The sequence below is a fragment of the Mesocricetus auratus genome, unplaced genomic scaffold (assembly GCF_017639785.1).
Source record: "Mesocricetus auratus isolate SY011 unplaced genomic scaffold, BCM_Maur_2.0 Super-Scaffold_100003, whole genome shotgun sequence".
In the NCBI taxonomy this organism is placed as follows: Eukaryota; Metazoa; Chordata; class Mammalia; order Rodentia; family Cricetidae; genus Mesocricetus; species Mesocricetus auratus.
Window position 1 is genome coordinate 77,234,852 of NW_024429188.1, and position 15,428 is coordinate 77,250,279.

At 42.6% G+C, this 15,428-nt stretch overlaps 1 protein-coding gene across 6 annotated transcripts in view; it reads right to left on the reverse strand.

Annotated features, from left to right (window-relative positions):
• Nucleotides 1-15,428, reverse strand: part of Tsc22d3 (TSC22 domain family member 3) — a 61,531-nt gene that overhangs the window by 8,669 nt on the left and 37,434 nt on the right. The window contains exon 1 of one of the 6 annotated variants that reach the window (XM_040744470.1): nt 128-478. The exons of the other annotated variants lie outside the window; for them this stretch is intronic. Within the exon in view, the coding sequence (XP_040600404.1) occupies nt 128-177 (50 nt within the window). The 5' untranslated portion in view covers nt 178-478. Of the gene's footprint in view, nt 1-127; nt 479-15,428 lie in introns of those variants that run through there. 6 annotated transcript variants of the gene reach the window in all.

Here is a 15,428-nt window from a genome sequence, read left to right on the forward strand (position 1 = left end):
AAAAGGATATTGAGTGACTAAGCATTAGTACAGTGTTAATGGGATAGGTCAAAAAGCATCCGTCCCCACTTACTCCTCCACCAGAGCACCCTTCTTTCTGAGGCTCCAACTAGTTCTGGTTACTTACTTGTCCCCTTTTCTGAAGAGGCTGGGAGAGTAAGGAGGCTGAAATGCCATGGTATAATCTGTCCTTGTTTCTTTCTTATCTTCTCTCTTCCCCTCCGGTTCCACTCTAATGTGAGAGACTAGACAGGAAGGCCACTTCCATTTACATAGTTATATTGACTTCATGGAAAATCCCCAAAGTTCAGAAGGAGGGAAGCAAGAAGAAAGACGGTGATAGAGAAAGTGCCTTGTTCTCTGTAGATCATGTGAATTGCCTTGCATGACCAGGACCCAGAGTCTTAACTTTGTTGGGCAAGAAAGTGGGGAGGATATAGATGCAAATGCAAAAGGCAGTGGTGTTGGGGAGACGACAAGGAGAATCCTGGTAGAAAGATGGATACTCTATAGAAGTAGCTCTAGCAAATGATTTGGGGCACACCCTGGCACTGGATGATAACAAGAGCAATGAATTGGGCCTTTCAGCTCCCGACTGGACAGGGTCCCATGTGAGCTTCAAAAACAATCTCTGAGTGACACTCGGGATAGGAGGCAGAACTGAACTCCATTTAAACAAGGCATTCTGCCCCTCCCACTGCCATCATTCACATAAGTAAACCCTGCTCTTGTCAAATCACCTTCATTACCTCAACCTTGATGGCTAACTATGGGGAGGTCTTGTGTTGGGAGTCTCAGCAGGACTGGAAATATTGATAACTTATTCAGGAATGCAGTTTAACCTCAGAGGACCTTAAATTTCATGAACCATGTGCCAGTATTTATGCCTGTCTCCTTTCCCTTTATGCCTTGTGGCTAGCACAATTAATCTCCATAATTTTTCCAAGCCGTCTTCTCGTTTTCACTTTTACCAATATCTATCTGTAAATTTCCTGAAAAAAGATGCTTGTAAAATTAACCTAGGTAAAAAGCAAACTGGTAATACAAGACATAAATTATGCTTACTTTTAGAAAGTTTGTGGCAAATTTAGAAGTTCTCCCTACTGTTAGACATGGGTGAAAGTTTTATGTATAGAAAACAAAACATAAAACAAAAAACTAGGGTTTGGCACAGGAGTGTAGCTTGGAGTTCATGGGGACCATAGCACACCCACCTCTGGGCATAATTTCAAAGTGAAGAGTGAAGTTTTCTTATTCCTATCCTCTCCTCTCTTTGGCCATTGCCTACCTACGTGGAGCTGGTAATACAGCAGCCAGAGAATATGGAGTTTTTGTAGGACCTATGTTTTCTCCGACACTGGGGCTAACAGTGCCCAGGAAGGTTTGTAATGCAAGGCCAACATGGGGTTCACTTCTCCCTGCCATGTCCTTGACTTTTTCCCTTGGCCAGCTCCATCGCTCAGTCTTACTCTCATTTCGAATCCTTTATGTAGCAGGGTTGTTTGCATCCCACCCCCAGGCCAAGAGACATATTAACAAAGGCAAGTAACCGCTCTCTGGAAATCCTGGTGCACTGTAGCCTTCCAGAGGCTGGGGAAAATAAGAGTATAATATGGCAAATAAGCATGTTGGTTCATCTGCCCCGGCTTATACAGGACAAGGAGACACTGGCAGGACCTTTTTACCCATTTACCCACTGCACTCTGTGAAGCCATTCTGACAGCCAAAATTCCAAATTATATTTTTCATGCAGTTGCCAAGGTTACTTTGATAGGTACCTCAAGGACTTTAGGCTACTAAAAATGCTTAGGAGATAAAAACCAAGAGGACTCTGCTAAGGTGGCAGAGACAACAGACAAGGGGCTGGCTAATAAGGCAGAAGACCTTTTTAGGGAGGCACAGATAGCAGGCAAGGGGTTTGTGAAAAGGGCATAGGAAACACCTGGCTCCATTGTGTGCCCCACAATAGAACAGGTGACCTTTGAAGTGATACAAGTTTTCTAAGGAATATAAGGATGGTTAATAATGCCCTCCTCTTCAGGGTTTTTGGCTCCTGAAGCCACAATGGGTCTTACATTTTGTTCAGTGAAGCCCCCTTTACATCACAGCAGAACTATTCATCAGTCACTTGAGGTGAATCCTTGGGCCTCTTTTGTGGGGTTCTATAACTTGTGGAGAGAGGCTCTGCAGATTTCAAAAGGTCTGGTCTGTCCACACCCTACCCTGAGGCTTCCTGGATGGTGAGAAGGCAGCCCAGATGGAGTGGGAGGTCATACTGGGAATATAGAAAATGGTTGGGAAGTAGGGGGTACACTTCTCTCAAAACGGAAAGCAGAGAAATAAATCAATCAAACCATTCCTTGGGCAGGGCCCCCAACCATGGGAACAGTGCCAGAGAACACTCAAAGGAGTGATGAGAGGGGTTAAGGAAGGCCTCTCAACAGGGTTAAGAAATGCTGACAAGGAATACACATACCTTTTCAAGAAGGAAGAGAAAAACACACCTTCTCAAGAAGAGAAAAAACACACATTCTCATATTCTGCCGGCCCCCCCATGCAAACACTTTCAACCTTTTACACAGTTCAAATCCCAGAGATAGTCAGGGAAAGAAGGTCATTCCTTCCACAGTCTCCTCCCTCAATCCCTATGCTCTTCTTTGGCTGTTTCCAGCTTCCTTATGTCCTCATAAGGGTAGTAAGATGATAAGATATGACAAGACGACACAAATTCTAGAGTTTAAATCACTGTCAAAAGTCATGGACTCAGGCCAGGCGTTGGTGGCGCATGCCTTTAATCCCAGCACTCGGGAGGCAGAGGCAGGCGGATCTCTGTGAGTTCGAGGCCAGCCTGGTCTACCGAGTGAGTTCCAGGACAGAGTCCAAAACAATACAGAAAAACCCTGTCTCGAACCACCCCCCCCCAAAAATCATGGACTCTATTCTGATATCCACAACTGGCTATGTGTTGTATAGAAGCCACAGGTGACAGGATCTTAGAAGAAACTTGGGAGTGTCATTCAGATAGAGAAACCAGCTTTAAGCACTGAACTGCACACTGGGAAGAGGAAATCCTTGGCACTGCTAGGACTACAGTTTTCAAAGCTGTCAATCACACATTATAATGGTGTCTTTTAAGTAAAGGAAAAATAAAGACAGGTGCCATTTGTGCACAATCAATCATATGTGATGCCTAAGGAATGACTCCCACAGGTTTTTCCTGAGGACAGTTCTAATTAGGGCCAGTCCTGGCATAAGTGCCTTCTGTGACTGGTTATCTTGGAATGTAATTTGAAGGGCAGAGGAAAAAACTTCATCTTAGTTGTTTTCCAGACCTTCAACTGTGGTGCCTATAAAGACCCATCATGGTCATGACTCTGGGTTTTAGTGATATCTTCTGGAGTTATACTTTGAAGAACTAGAAAAGTTCCCTTGCCAATGGAAAGCAACAGTAAAAAGGTACCACATGCAGCCACCAATGAATAATTCAAGTGCTATGAGATAAATTATCCAAGTACTTCTGTAGTCAGTGGCCAATCAAAATTAGAACACAATTTAGACTCACAGAAAATAAATCTTGATAGTGGCCAAGGAGGGAAAGTGATGGGTCACTCCAGTGAGCTAGTGAGACTTGTCAGGAGAAGAGGAAGGTTACTTTTTAGGTGATTTGGATACAATTCTTCTACACTAGTCCAAGCAACTGTTTTTAAGAGCTGCTGACAAAGAATGTACACATCTTATCAAAAAGAAAGCATGCGCATGTACACACACAGACACACACACACACACACACACACACACACACACACACACATGCAAATACCGCTTTCTCCAGCCTTTCACAAGTCTGATTCCTAGAGGTAGGCAGGAAAAGAGGGGCCTTATCTTGCTTTCTCCTTGGTTGCCAGCTTCCCTATGACTCTCAGTAAGGTAATAAGGCGACAATATGTGACAATATAGCAAGACATGACACTTTAAATCAAGTCAGTGCTCAAATCGTGGTTTAAAGGTGAGGGCCAAGAAAGCTCCTTTGGCACCATAGATAGATACTGAGATCTACTTTGCACATTACAGGCCAGGTACCTAATTTTCCATGTTTCTCACTTTAGAAAGTTGATCAGGCCACAAGAGAGCTATTATTAGGGGGATAATCATGGCCTACTCTTTTTTTTGTTGTTTTATGTTTTGGGGGGGGATTTTTGAGATGGCTTCTTGCTATACAGTCTTGACTGGCCTGAATCTTGCTTAGTAGCCCATGTTGACCTTGAAATTGCCGACATCATCCTGTTTCAGCCTTCTGAATACTGGGATTACAGGTGTGTGCCACCATAGCCAGTCTTTCTGAAGTATTTTGATTTATATCTAAATATTGGAGAACTTTGTCTCTGTTATGAGAAATAGATTCTTTCTAAGACACTTTACAGTTGCCTTGGGAATTCTCAACCTGTGAAGCTGAGAAGGTTTGGAAATGGGCTATCACAACGGGGAAGAGGAAACAGGCCAGAGAATAAGAAAGGTCTGACTTTTCAGAACATCACAGTCTGGCAGATGAACAGACCTTAACTCCATTTACAGAAGCTAGCTCAGTTGAAGGTCCTTGTTTGCCAAGGTACACAGTCAAATGTCGGTTGGGTTGTTTCTAGGTTTGCCAGAGAGATGAGACTCATTCCCCATCAGTAACTTGCTAGGGCTGACTACAAAAGACCAGTTGGGGACTGTTCGCTGCACACATTCCCATCCCTTCCCTGATCCAAGGCTGAAACTTACCTACTTCTACCATCACTATCACCCTATGCTATGATTTATGAGTCTGTCTTTGGTCAGGAAACTGCCTCCACTGCTTACCAACTCCCCTCTCTCAAGGGGCAACAGGAGGGGAATTCACTGCTGTCGGTGACATGCATCTGATCTGTGACCTGTATGTGGGCATTGCATTTCATTTTTTTTTCAAGACAGGGTTTCTCTGTAGCTTTGGAGCCTATCCTGGAACTTTCTCTGTAGACTAGGGTGGCCTGGAACTCACAGAGATCCGCCTGCCTCTGCCTCCTGAGTGCTGGGATTAAAGGTGTGTGCCACCAACCCCTGGCTTGTATTTCATTTTTATCTTTATTTTACACTGCGATATTCTGAGCCTTAGAAATAAGCAAAGGTTATGCTTTTTCCCCAAGGCCTGGACTTCCTGGTTGTCTGACAGCAACATAATTATCTTTTTAACCGTTTCTCTTCTGTTGCTCCTTGAGACAGTGCTGTAGGTGAGGCTCTAAAAGAGAGACACTTTGGGTCAAAAACCTGGAAAATCTTAGTGCCAGTTTAAAACATCAGTTATTATGGTTTGAATATGAAATTACCCCCAACAGACTTGTGTGTTAAACGTTTGGTCCCCAACTGGTAGCACTATTTCAGGAGTTGGGGTCTAACTGGAAAGGAGATTAATGTTAACCTGCCCTTGAAAATTATACCTGTTCCCCATCCTTTTTTCACTGTTTTCTGTCCACCACTAGGTGAGTAGCTTCTGCCACATGCTCCTGCCACCATGTTGTTCTGACTAACCATAGTTCCAGAATCAATAAAACCAAAGACAATTAACCTATAGTTGTTCTCAGAGGTATTTTGTTATATAGTGATGAAAAACATTACTATTATAAGCAGCTCTCAGCCCTTCCTAACAACATGCATGTGAAGTAGTGAAGTTGCCTTATTAAGTACAGACTTCTTTTAAAGGCCACAAGAAGACTGTAAGGATAAAGCACAGAAATGAAAAAATTCAAAGTGCCAGCATAGATAAAAAACAACTTATAGTTGTCTCTGTGTCAATAAGTAAAGACAAAAGTGACTGGGTTATGATGGGTGGAGGTTTTGTGGGTATAAGAAGCCCTTAAGACTCACAGACAACAGAGTTGGTGGGCCTGACCAGGAAAAGCTTCTTGCCAAAGCTCACACACCTTGAAAATAAATCGAACACTAGCCCCACTATCCTGGGATAGAGCTCTAACAGCAACCCAACGAATCCTGGTCAACCGTTCTGACATCCTGTTATTTGTTGAAACTAATAATACTGTGGGGTTTGTTGACAGAGTTGCAAGAGAACTAAGTAAATATGGAAACTGAGGAATAGCCAAGTATAGGCAGTTATTACCTCTATGGCTAAGAAGGGATTTTTAAAAATCTTTATTTTATATGCATTGGTGTTTTGCCTCCATGCATGTCTGTGTGAGGGTGTCAGACCTCCTGGAACTGGAGTTACAGACAGTTGTGAGCTGCCATGTGGGTGCTGGGAATTGAATTCAGGTCCTCTGGAAGAATAGCCATCTCTCCAACCCCTAAGAAAGGATTTTTAAAGATACCTCTTTTACTTCCCGGGAAACCAGGGCCTAAGTAGAGTTAGGAGATAACCCAAAAGGTATCTTTTATGTTACCAGTGATTCCTCTATAGGCAGCTACAACAATGGGTTTGGCCCACATACAAATACTGGTCCCTCAGACAGATGGTAATGACAGAAGAGTAGACAGGTATTCCCCTAACGTACTTTTTTTTGAGAGACAGATTCTCTAACATCTGTTCTAAATAAACTTTGTCAAGCAAGAAGAAAATCATCAGGAGACCAGAGTACTTTTCCCACATTGATTATTGGCTAGCTGGGAGACAGCATAGATGACTTCTAAACACCCTATGTTGTTAGATCCTCACCCATAAAAATGGAACTATGTTTTTCCTCTCATATAATGCCTCACAGGGTATATATGCTATGGATACCTTAAAGTCTGGAAACAGATAATTTCACTTTATTTTTAACAGAACAAAGATGATCTAAATGATTATATATATTATATACAATGTATGTATGTGTTATACTTCTAGACTATTGACAACCTGTAGGCAGTCACATTCCTTAATTTGTTGGAGAGTGAAAAGGGAACATGTGAATGTGATATACTCTATGATCCTAAAAAATGACAAGAAAAATGGCTCTCTAATTACACAAACCTTTCAAACTGTTTCAAGCTTTCTGTCTAATATATATTTTTTCCTCAGTTTCAGAAGTTATTTATACTGATTATGTGGAGGAGGTAGTTTCAGGAATTGATATGAAAATGGCATCAATGTGTAAATTAGATTATATAGTATTAACCAGGTTCACACAATTTCAGAAAAAAATACGCTCTCTCACATGCAGAACCTAGCCAATAATATATGCATCAATGTACACATATGTACATGTGAAAACTGTAACATGAAGAAAAGAAAACAAGAAAGACAAAAAACAAAGGGATGAGGAAGGACTAAATGTAGGTAATGTCTGTTATGAAATGTAATATCCAAGTCATGAAACAGGATGTAAAGGTCTTTTCCTAGTTCTAATTCTCTCATGGAATTTTTGGTTTGTTTCTGTTGGTATATAAGTGCATAAAATATATTTAATAATGAATGTATAATGTAATGTGAAGCCCCACAGCTTCAGTTTCAAATGCCTATTTTAACTGCATAGAAATTAAAAGTTAGAATTTTTCTAATAGCTTCAGTGAGAAGAACTATAAGCAGATTAATGTATCGGCCTTTCGTTAACACTTAAACTTTAAATACTCATTGTCTGAAAGTAATTCTACAGTTAATACATGAAAGACCCCTGAAAACCAAACATTCTTTGCAAACTGAAATACTGAATAAGTAACCACTGATAACTTGCAAGCAAGGCCTAACTACTTAAATAAAAGGGGCAGGTCGCCTGAATATGTACTCTTGGTTCTCTGATCAGTTTCCATCTTCAGCTAAAGGAGCTGAGTCAGGAACAGGTCACCCACAGGGAGCAGCAGAGGGTGATAAAAGTCCAGGAGCAGGGCAGCCAAATCTCAACTGGCACCAATATCAAAGAGAGATTTAGGGTTAGCAGGCCTGAGTGACAGTGGTATAACTTGATGATGGAATGGGGAGAGGCAAAACCCATCTAGATAAAAATATCCTAGCATCCACTAAGATAAAGACAATTCTGTCAATGTCACCCTTGATTTTGAAACTTTCAAGCATTCTGTTAAAATGAAAAGCCTTTCAGAGAGAATACTTTCATTTTTCTCAAGGAAGAAAGGTGATGGTCTGAATTGGGAAGAATACTGCTTACCTGGTGGCCTAGGACATGAGGAAGTGAGTCAAGGTATTCAAGACTAGCTGTCAAGAAACCAAACTATGTGTGAGGGGCAGCTGTAAAGGCAATAAACTTTATGGTCTCTGAGGCCAACTTGGAGATAATTCTGTAGACACCAGACCCAGATGGACCCCCTGAAGGAGGCAAGAGAGTACTTTGGATGTCCTCACACCCCCTAGGGCCCTGCTGTGAGGTGCTGACAGCTGGGAGAGGACCTGAAACCAGTTAGCCTGGGGCTCCCAGCCAGCAGTGTATTTTCATCTTGTTTTGACTGGGACGGTCCTCCCCTGCATAAACACATCTACCTCAGGGGTAGAAAATGTAGAACAGCTTAAAATAGGTGAGTGGAATGTTTCTCACCCCTGAATCATCAGCAAAGGGATGCCCTGCAGGTGGGGCCTTGTTTAAAGCAAAATAGACATAAACTGTGGGAGTAAGGATCTGTAAGGCCTTGACCTAATGGGAGACCCCCCCCTCAAGTCTCACCTAGTACAAACCATAAAAGCAACAGCTTTCAAGTTCTGATAACCTAAGAGCGGATTCTACTTTTGGTTTTGGTTTATCTCCTCCAGCAGTTTGAATCTTGTCAACAGTCTTAGTAGCTAGGTAATTTATGATTTTAGGCCTATTGTATAGATGAGAATTAGAGATGTTAAACCATTAAATGACTTTCCTGGAATTTCAGAGCACTAGTGGCACAGGCCAGATAAGAATCTTTGGTATTTTATTCCAAAGCACTGGCTTGACTTTAACTGTGCACTGTGTTAGTGGTGGCTTGTTTGCAGTAAAGCACTATTTCACTAACTTATTATACCTCCAGTCCCCTGTATCTTTTTTTGAGGGCTGTTTCAGGTATTCTTGTCAGTGACTGTAACTTACACCCAATGTCACTTCTTGGGGAATTCCTTTCATCACAGCTGCATGGGAATTGGGAAGGGAATTCTTATCAAGATCAGGAAGGAATCCCAGGACAGGTGACCCCCTCTAGGATGCTAGAATGGAATAGCTCTGCATTACAATACAGTGACTAGACCTTTGGTAATGGCAAACAGTTGCAATCTACCTAGGAGGTCAGGTAGAAGGGACAAAAGACTGAGTATAAACGCAGTACAAGGTAAGAGAAAAGGTAAACATGTACTTTGAAACAAAGTGTCACCCATCACAGTGTCTTTGCAGGGCTAGTCCCCTGGGCTAAACTCAAGTAGGAGCCTGTGTTTAGAACTTTCCTGCTTCCTTTTCAGGTACCTTCCTCTTGCTTTTGTCCTTAGGCGACCTGTGTCCTTGTCCTCCCACTGCCTGGGAGTTTCAGGGTTGGTTGGGCTTTGGCCTCTCCACAGCAAAGCTGCTTTCGGGAAAACTCCAGGTCCACCTTCCATAAACCAAGTTTACCTAGCATTTCGGGTAGCCGTAAAGGACAAATTAAAGAAATTTGTTTGTGTTTTCCCTGATCAGGTCACAGGTGCTTTAGTCCAAAGAGGTAAGTCAATAGTATAACTTTAGGTGAGGATGGCAATGCTGGAAGAGACGGCATATCAGCGAATTCTAAATATTGCCAAAAAGACCATGTTATACTCTCACAGAAGGTAAGTCTGAGTATATGTATAGGAATAAATACTACTATTCTCCTACAGTTGCACTATCTTCTTTCCAGAACATAGTACAAATAGTGCTGGAACAACAGTGACGAAAGCTGAATTTGGGCTTGGTTGTCTCTTGCTACCAAAACAACTTTGAAAAGTCCTATAACTATTTTAGGTCCAAATTCCCTTAAACTGTAAGATGAGAGGTCCAGGGCTGCAAATTTATACAGTTTGGGGACTTTCATAAATGACACACCTAATGTAGACTGACAGCCATAAACTCAGGCAGAATATCCTTAGTACCCACAGCAGTGTCTGTCACATAGGATATGCTCAACAAACAGTGATTGAATAAACAGCAGAAGTGACTTTTTTGACACCAGCTCTAAACTTTCTGCCATGGTCTCAGATGCAGTGGTTTTCAGGTATACTTTTGAGTCAGGAGGCCCCAAACCAGGTGAGATTGTCAGGCCCTTGCAGAACTAGGTTATGTCTGTACTATTTGGTTCACGAATAGTCTGCACTGTGCAGGTATAGTTTCTAAGAACCAAGAGAGCAATAATGAACTTCTAGAGGCACAAGAAGTTTTCAGGATGCTGGATTGAGTAGAAGGGTTGTAGGAAAGTTGGGGTCAGTCAGGAGGTGAAGCCAGGGGAGTAACTTCTTTATAGTTTTCTGTAAAACGGGAAGCCAAAATAACAGGGACCTGATGGGTGCCTGGGCTGAGGTAGGAAAAGTGCCGAGTTGCATGGTGACTCAAGGTCAGGAGTTGGACTTGGTCCCGGAGCTCTCAAGCCTCTGCTCACCCCGTTGGGACTGGCCCATGGCTCCAAGCCAGCTCCCCAAATAGCTCCCATCTCTGCCCCTCCATAATTCCAGCTTCTTAGGCCAATCTGCTTCTTCTCTAGCCACTGCCAAGGTTTTTTTTCCTTCCTCGCACAAAGGCTACACGAACGTTCCCCCCAAACCTCTTTCCAAAGACTTAGCTGATTGGGGCAGTCAATCTTTAGGGATGTCTGAGACCAGCCTTGCTTTTGGACAGGTTTGCTCCCTTCCAGGATTGCCTGCATTTACTTAGACACAACTCCTCTTCCACTGCTTATGCAAATGGTGGAGGCTTGTCAGCCACCACTAAGTTCCTTCCCTCCCAATATACCCACCCCCTGCCCACTCCACTGGAACCATGGCTGAAGCCCACTCCTAGCAGCATCCCCAGATTCTGAGGTGCTGAGACATTCTTGCTCTCCCTACTCTTGCAGTCAGTAGTCTCTTTCATTTCTAATGGAATACGGTTTAAATACAAACAGAAGGAGCATCTAGGAGTGCAACTAAGTATCTTCAACCAATGAGGGAGGGAGGGAGGGAGGGAGGGAGGGAGGGAGGGAGGGAGGGAGGGAGGGAGGGAGGGAGGGAGGGAGAGAGAGAGAGAGAGAGAGAGAGAGAGAGAGAGAGAGAGAGAGAGAGAGAGAGGTTTTGTTAGGGAAATGTCCTTCCCAGAATTCTTGAAATAATACTGTGAAGGAGGCCACTCATTAGACTAATTCTGACCTTTTGCTTTGACTAAAGTTATGGTCCCATCTCTTCCATTAAAATGGCCTACATGATCACTGTGTTTTAATCTGTGTCTGTTTCCTCATCTGTGAAATGGAGATAATTATCTCTGCTCTATCTCTGCTCTATTTGGCAGGGCTGTTATGAAAATTAAGATAGGATGATATGACAGACTTTGAAGATCCCCCAGGGAGGGTCTCACCCTCCCTGGGGAGTAGAGAGGGGGGTTAGGAGGGTTGATGGGGGGGAGGAGGGAAGGGTGAGGGAGCTGTGACTGACATGTGATTTCTTGTTTCTAATTTAAATTAAAAAAAGGTAAAAAGAAAATTAAGATATGTGTGTGAGAGAGAGAGAGACAGAGACACAGAGAGAGACAGAGACAGAGAGCGCAAGTGATTCAGAGACTTTCTAAAGGGCAAGGCCTTGGATGAGTATCAGATATTATGCTGCTTCGCCTTGCCCATGGTCCATGACAGTATCTTAAACAAACAAACAAAACACTAAAAACCCACATATATCTAGGCCTGTTTCCTTTCCTCTCTCCTAACTTTTCTTTCTCTTCCAGGGTCTGGACCCTATTTAAGAGCATCTCCTGCCCAACCCTCATCCCCCTTACCACCCATCGCATGTCCTTTCTTCATCATGCAAGAGCCTCTTGTCATGCTCTCTACCTATCCCCTTTGTCTGGGGTCCTGCTTTTCTAGCACTGATCTAAGGCTCTCCCCATCAAAGCATTAAAGAGGAAGGGACTCTAGGGGGTATTGACTAGATTAGACTGGAGAATTAGCTACAAAGGATTAGCACAGTGGGGAACACTCAGCATGTGCTCAAAAAACACATCATTGTTTGGTTACATAGGCCAGGGGAGACATTTTGATGGACTCTGCTTTGGTTCCCCTGAAATCTTGCAAGCCATAGACAACTGCATTCTCCACCATTACATTCCTGCCTGTCTGTTCTTACCACCTATCTTCCCGTTCACTTCTCAACACAGAGAATGGGACAATTAATTTCCAGGACCTGTATGCTACAATATGATTTCAGTTCTCTCTGGTCTAGTGCCACTGAGTTTCTCTGGTGAACTGAACTTTCCTCCAGGGATCTGAGAGGTTGAGGAAATATGGAACACACTCTTGAATTTCCTTAGCACAAACAATCAGCTACCTCTATATAATCACATCCACAAATCTTTCTCACCTGAAGCAATCTGGACCTCTCACCTAGCATTGAGAGCTTCTGAGTTTTAGCCTAGGGGTAGATATGGGAAAGAGTCTCATCACAGCAGAACAGAGAGACATGATAGCTCTGCTCCTATCCAAGATGATGGCATTGCCTTGGTCTGGAATGTCTCTTGGACTGGAAAATAATGGAGAGAGTTGCCTCCACTCTTTTCCTCCCTTGTGCAGACAAAGCCCTTGCTTTTATCTATGCTCCCTCTGGGCTGCATTTCAACCTTCCTCTCCCCAAAGGAGGAAATTTGAAGCAAAAGGTGACCTTGCTAGGCCTTGCCAGAAAACTGATGACAGGATGGCAACACATGGCCTCATTTTGTGCCCTGTCACCTGTCACCTGTCTCCCATCTTCGACCTTCTCCTAGGGCTTACATGGGCAGGCAGGTTTTGAGGAGGTAGAACACTCTGGAGAAGCTGCCAGGGAATACTGGTGTCATAATGGAGTTAAGAAGGTGGTCCTGAGAAAACTAGGCTTGACTGTTAGACCTGTATGGTAGGACAGAACTCCAAAGAAAGCAAGGGATGAGGTTAGTGGGATGTTGGAGAGGTAGATACTAGACTCATATTTACTGGCAGTAGTGGTAGTAGTAGTAATCATAAAAAAGGATGAAGATAATGATGATGATTATAGCTACTACTATTGAAAGTTTGTAATATACCATTGTGCTAAGTGCTTTTCATGCATTATTTCATTCATTTATAATAACCCAATAAAAACATTGTAGATGATAGATGAGGAAGCAGAAACCCAGAGAGGTTGTAACTAGCCTAAGATTACACAGACAGCTTAGGTTTGAAGATCCAGTTAACTGTAGACTCATATTCTTCCCCATCATCTAGACCTTACTGCCTGTGCCAGGCTCAGGATTTGCAAACAAAAAAACCCATCAAGTTCCAGTCTTTGTAGATTGGCCTATTTAGGCCCTAAGAGACAAGTTACCTGGAATTGGTTTTTCTTTACTGGTTTTTTTTTCTCTAATAATTTAACAATTCAGCTTAGGGTTTGTTTAAGAAAATCCAGATACTGGAACAGGAATAACAAGAACATTCAACAATTTTTGCTCCTGGTTCTGCCATGAAACTGTTACAGGGTTCTTGATAGGTTGAATCCATAGCCACATAGACTTTGTCTCTATGGATAAAATCTGATAATGATAATGTAGCTGATAATGTAGCTCACTTGTAGAGTGCTTGCCTACCATGCATGAAGCCCTGGCTTCAACACCCAGCACTGTATAAATGGGATGTAGCTTCAGCTACATAGCTGATTTCAAGGTCAGCATGCATGAGACCCTGTCTAAAAAGACCAAAACCCAAACCAACCAACCAACCAACCAACCAAATAAATAAATGAGTAAGAAGGAGAATAAAATCCAGGAGTGTCAAATAATTGATGAAGGGCTCTTGACCAAGTTCTGCACTCCCTCACCGTGCCATGGAAGAAAGCCTGCCAGTTTGAAATAGTTCCACCTCCCCTACTTTCCATTTGAGGCTCAATTTTAGGTAAGTCTGCAGTAGCACTCACCACCCTCTTCAACATCTTATTCTGGAACCTGTTTCAGATCTCTATGCCAGGTGGTGGCTCTTCACCAGAATGTTTTCCAATCAAGTCTTCTCTCACTAAATATGAGGTAATACCTTTTCCAACAATTCCTTTAACATGACCTTGCCTTGTTTTCCCCCTCCTCCAGCTTTTGCTTTGAAACTCCTGACAGCCAGGCATTGGTGGCACACGCCTTTAATTCCAGCACTCAGGAAACAGAGGTAGGCAGATCTCTGTGAGTTCGAGGCCAGCCTGGTCTCTACAGAGCGAGTTCCAGGACAGCCTCCAAAACAATACAGAGAAACCCTGTCTCGAAAAACAAAACAAAACAAACAAACTCCTGGCATAAATGATCCATAGTGGCTGGCTGCTTCCTTGAATGAACAATGCTCACCTTTGGCTTACTTGGCATCTTCTGGCTTCTCTTTATTATGTTTTGTTTTCTTACATATTTGGAGATTGAAGGAACCTTCAAGGTCAACTAGATTAATTCCCTCCATTTATGGTGAAGAAATTTAAATTTGGGTAGAGAAAATGACTTGTTCAGGGTCACACAGCCAGATAGGAAAAAAAGCCAGGTCTGCCTAATTCTAGAACCACTATACTTTTTTATTTTCCCTTGCCCTATGTTTCAGATTTTAGCCTGTCATTCATTATCAACAGTGCCTTCCATCTCTAAATGTGCACCACAGAGCACTGATTTTATTTCTTAAATGTTTGTTAAGTATATATCTAATTTTTTGCCTTAACAACAAAATGGCCTGGGTAGTAGAGGATCACAGGTATGAGATACAAAATACAAAACCAGAAAGTGATCTGCCTATTGCCATATAGCTCATTAGTGATACAATTGAGAACAGCATCTATGTCATGGAGTTTCCATTCAGGACCACGCCCACTCCACCACAACACCTCTTTTTCTTCCTGACTTTCCCCCTTTTGGTACTGTCCTAGAATTTTTCAATCTGAATCCTTTTCTCTCTTCTTCACAATTTTTTCCTTCCTGATGCTGTATTTTCTTTTCACAAGCCTATAGGATTTCAGAGATAGGAAGAATATCTTTAGCTATTCATTAACAGATTAAAAATAAATCAAATAAAACCAAACAAACAACCAAACAAACAAAAACAAATGAGCAAAAAACAGGCAAGGAGAGGGGAAGCTGTTTGCCTAAATTCAGATGGCTAATTCTGTGGCATAGTAGGGACACAAGTCCAACCTCCATGCTCTTTCAGACATTTTTTCTGTTGCCTCAGCATCATTTTTTCTGTTCCTTCATGATAGAAAATCCTCCTTTCAGTGATACGAGCCTAGGTTCATATGACATCTCTGGGGAAACAGGAAGGAGTGGGGAACGCCTGGAATCACACACATACTATATCCTACC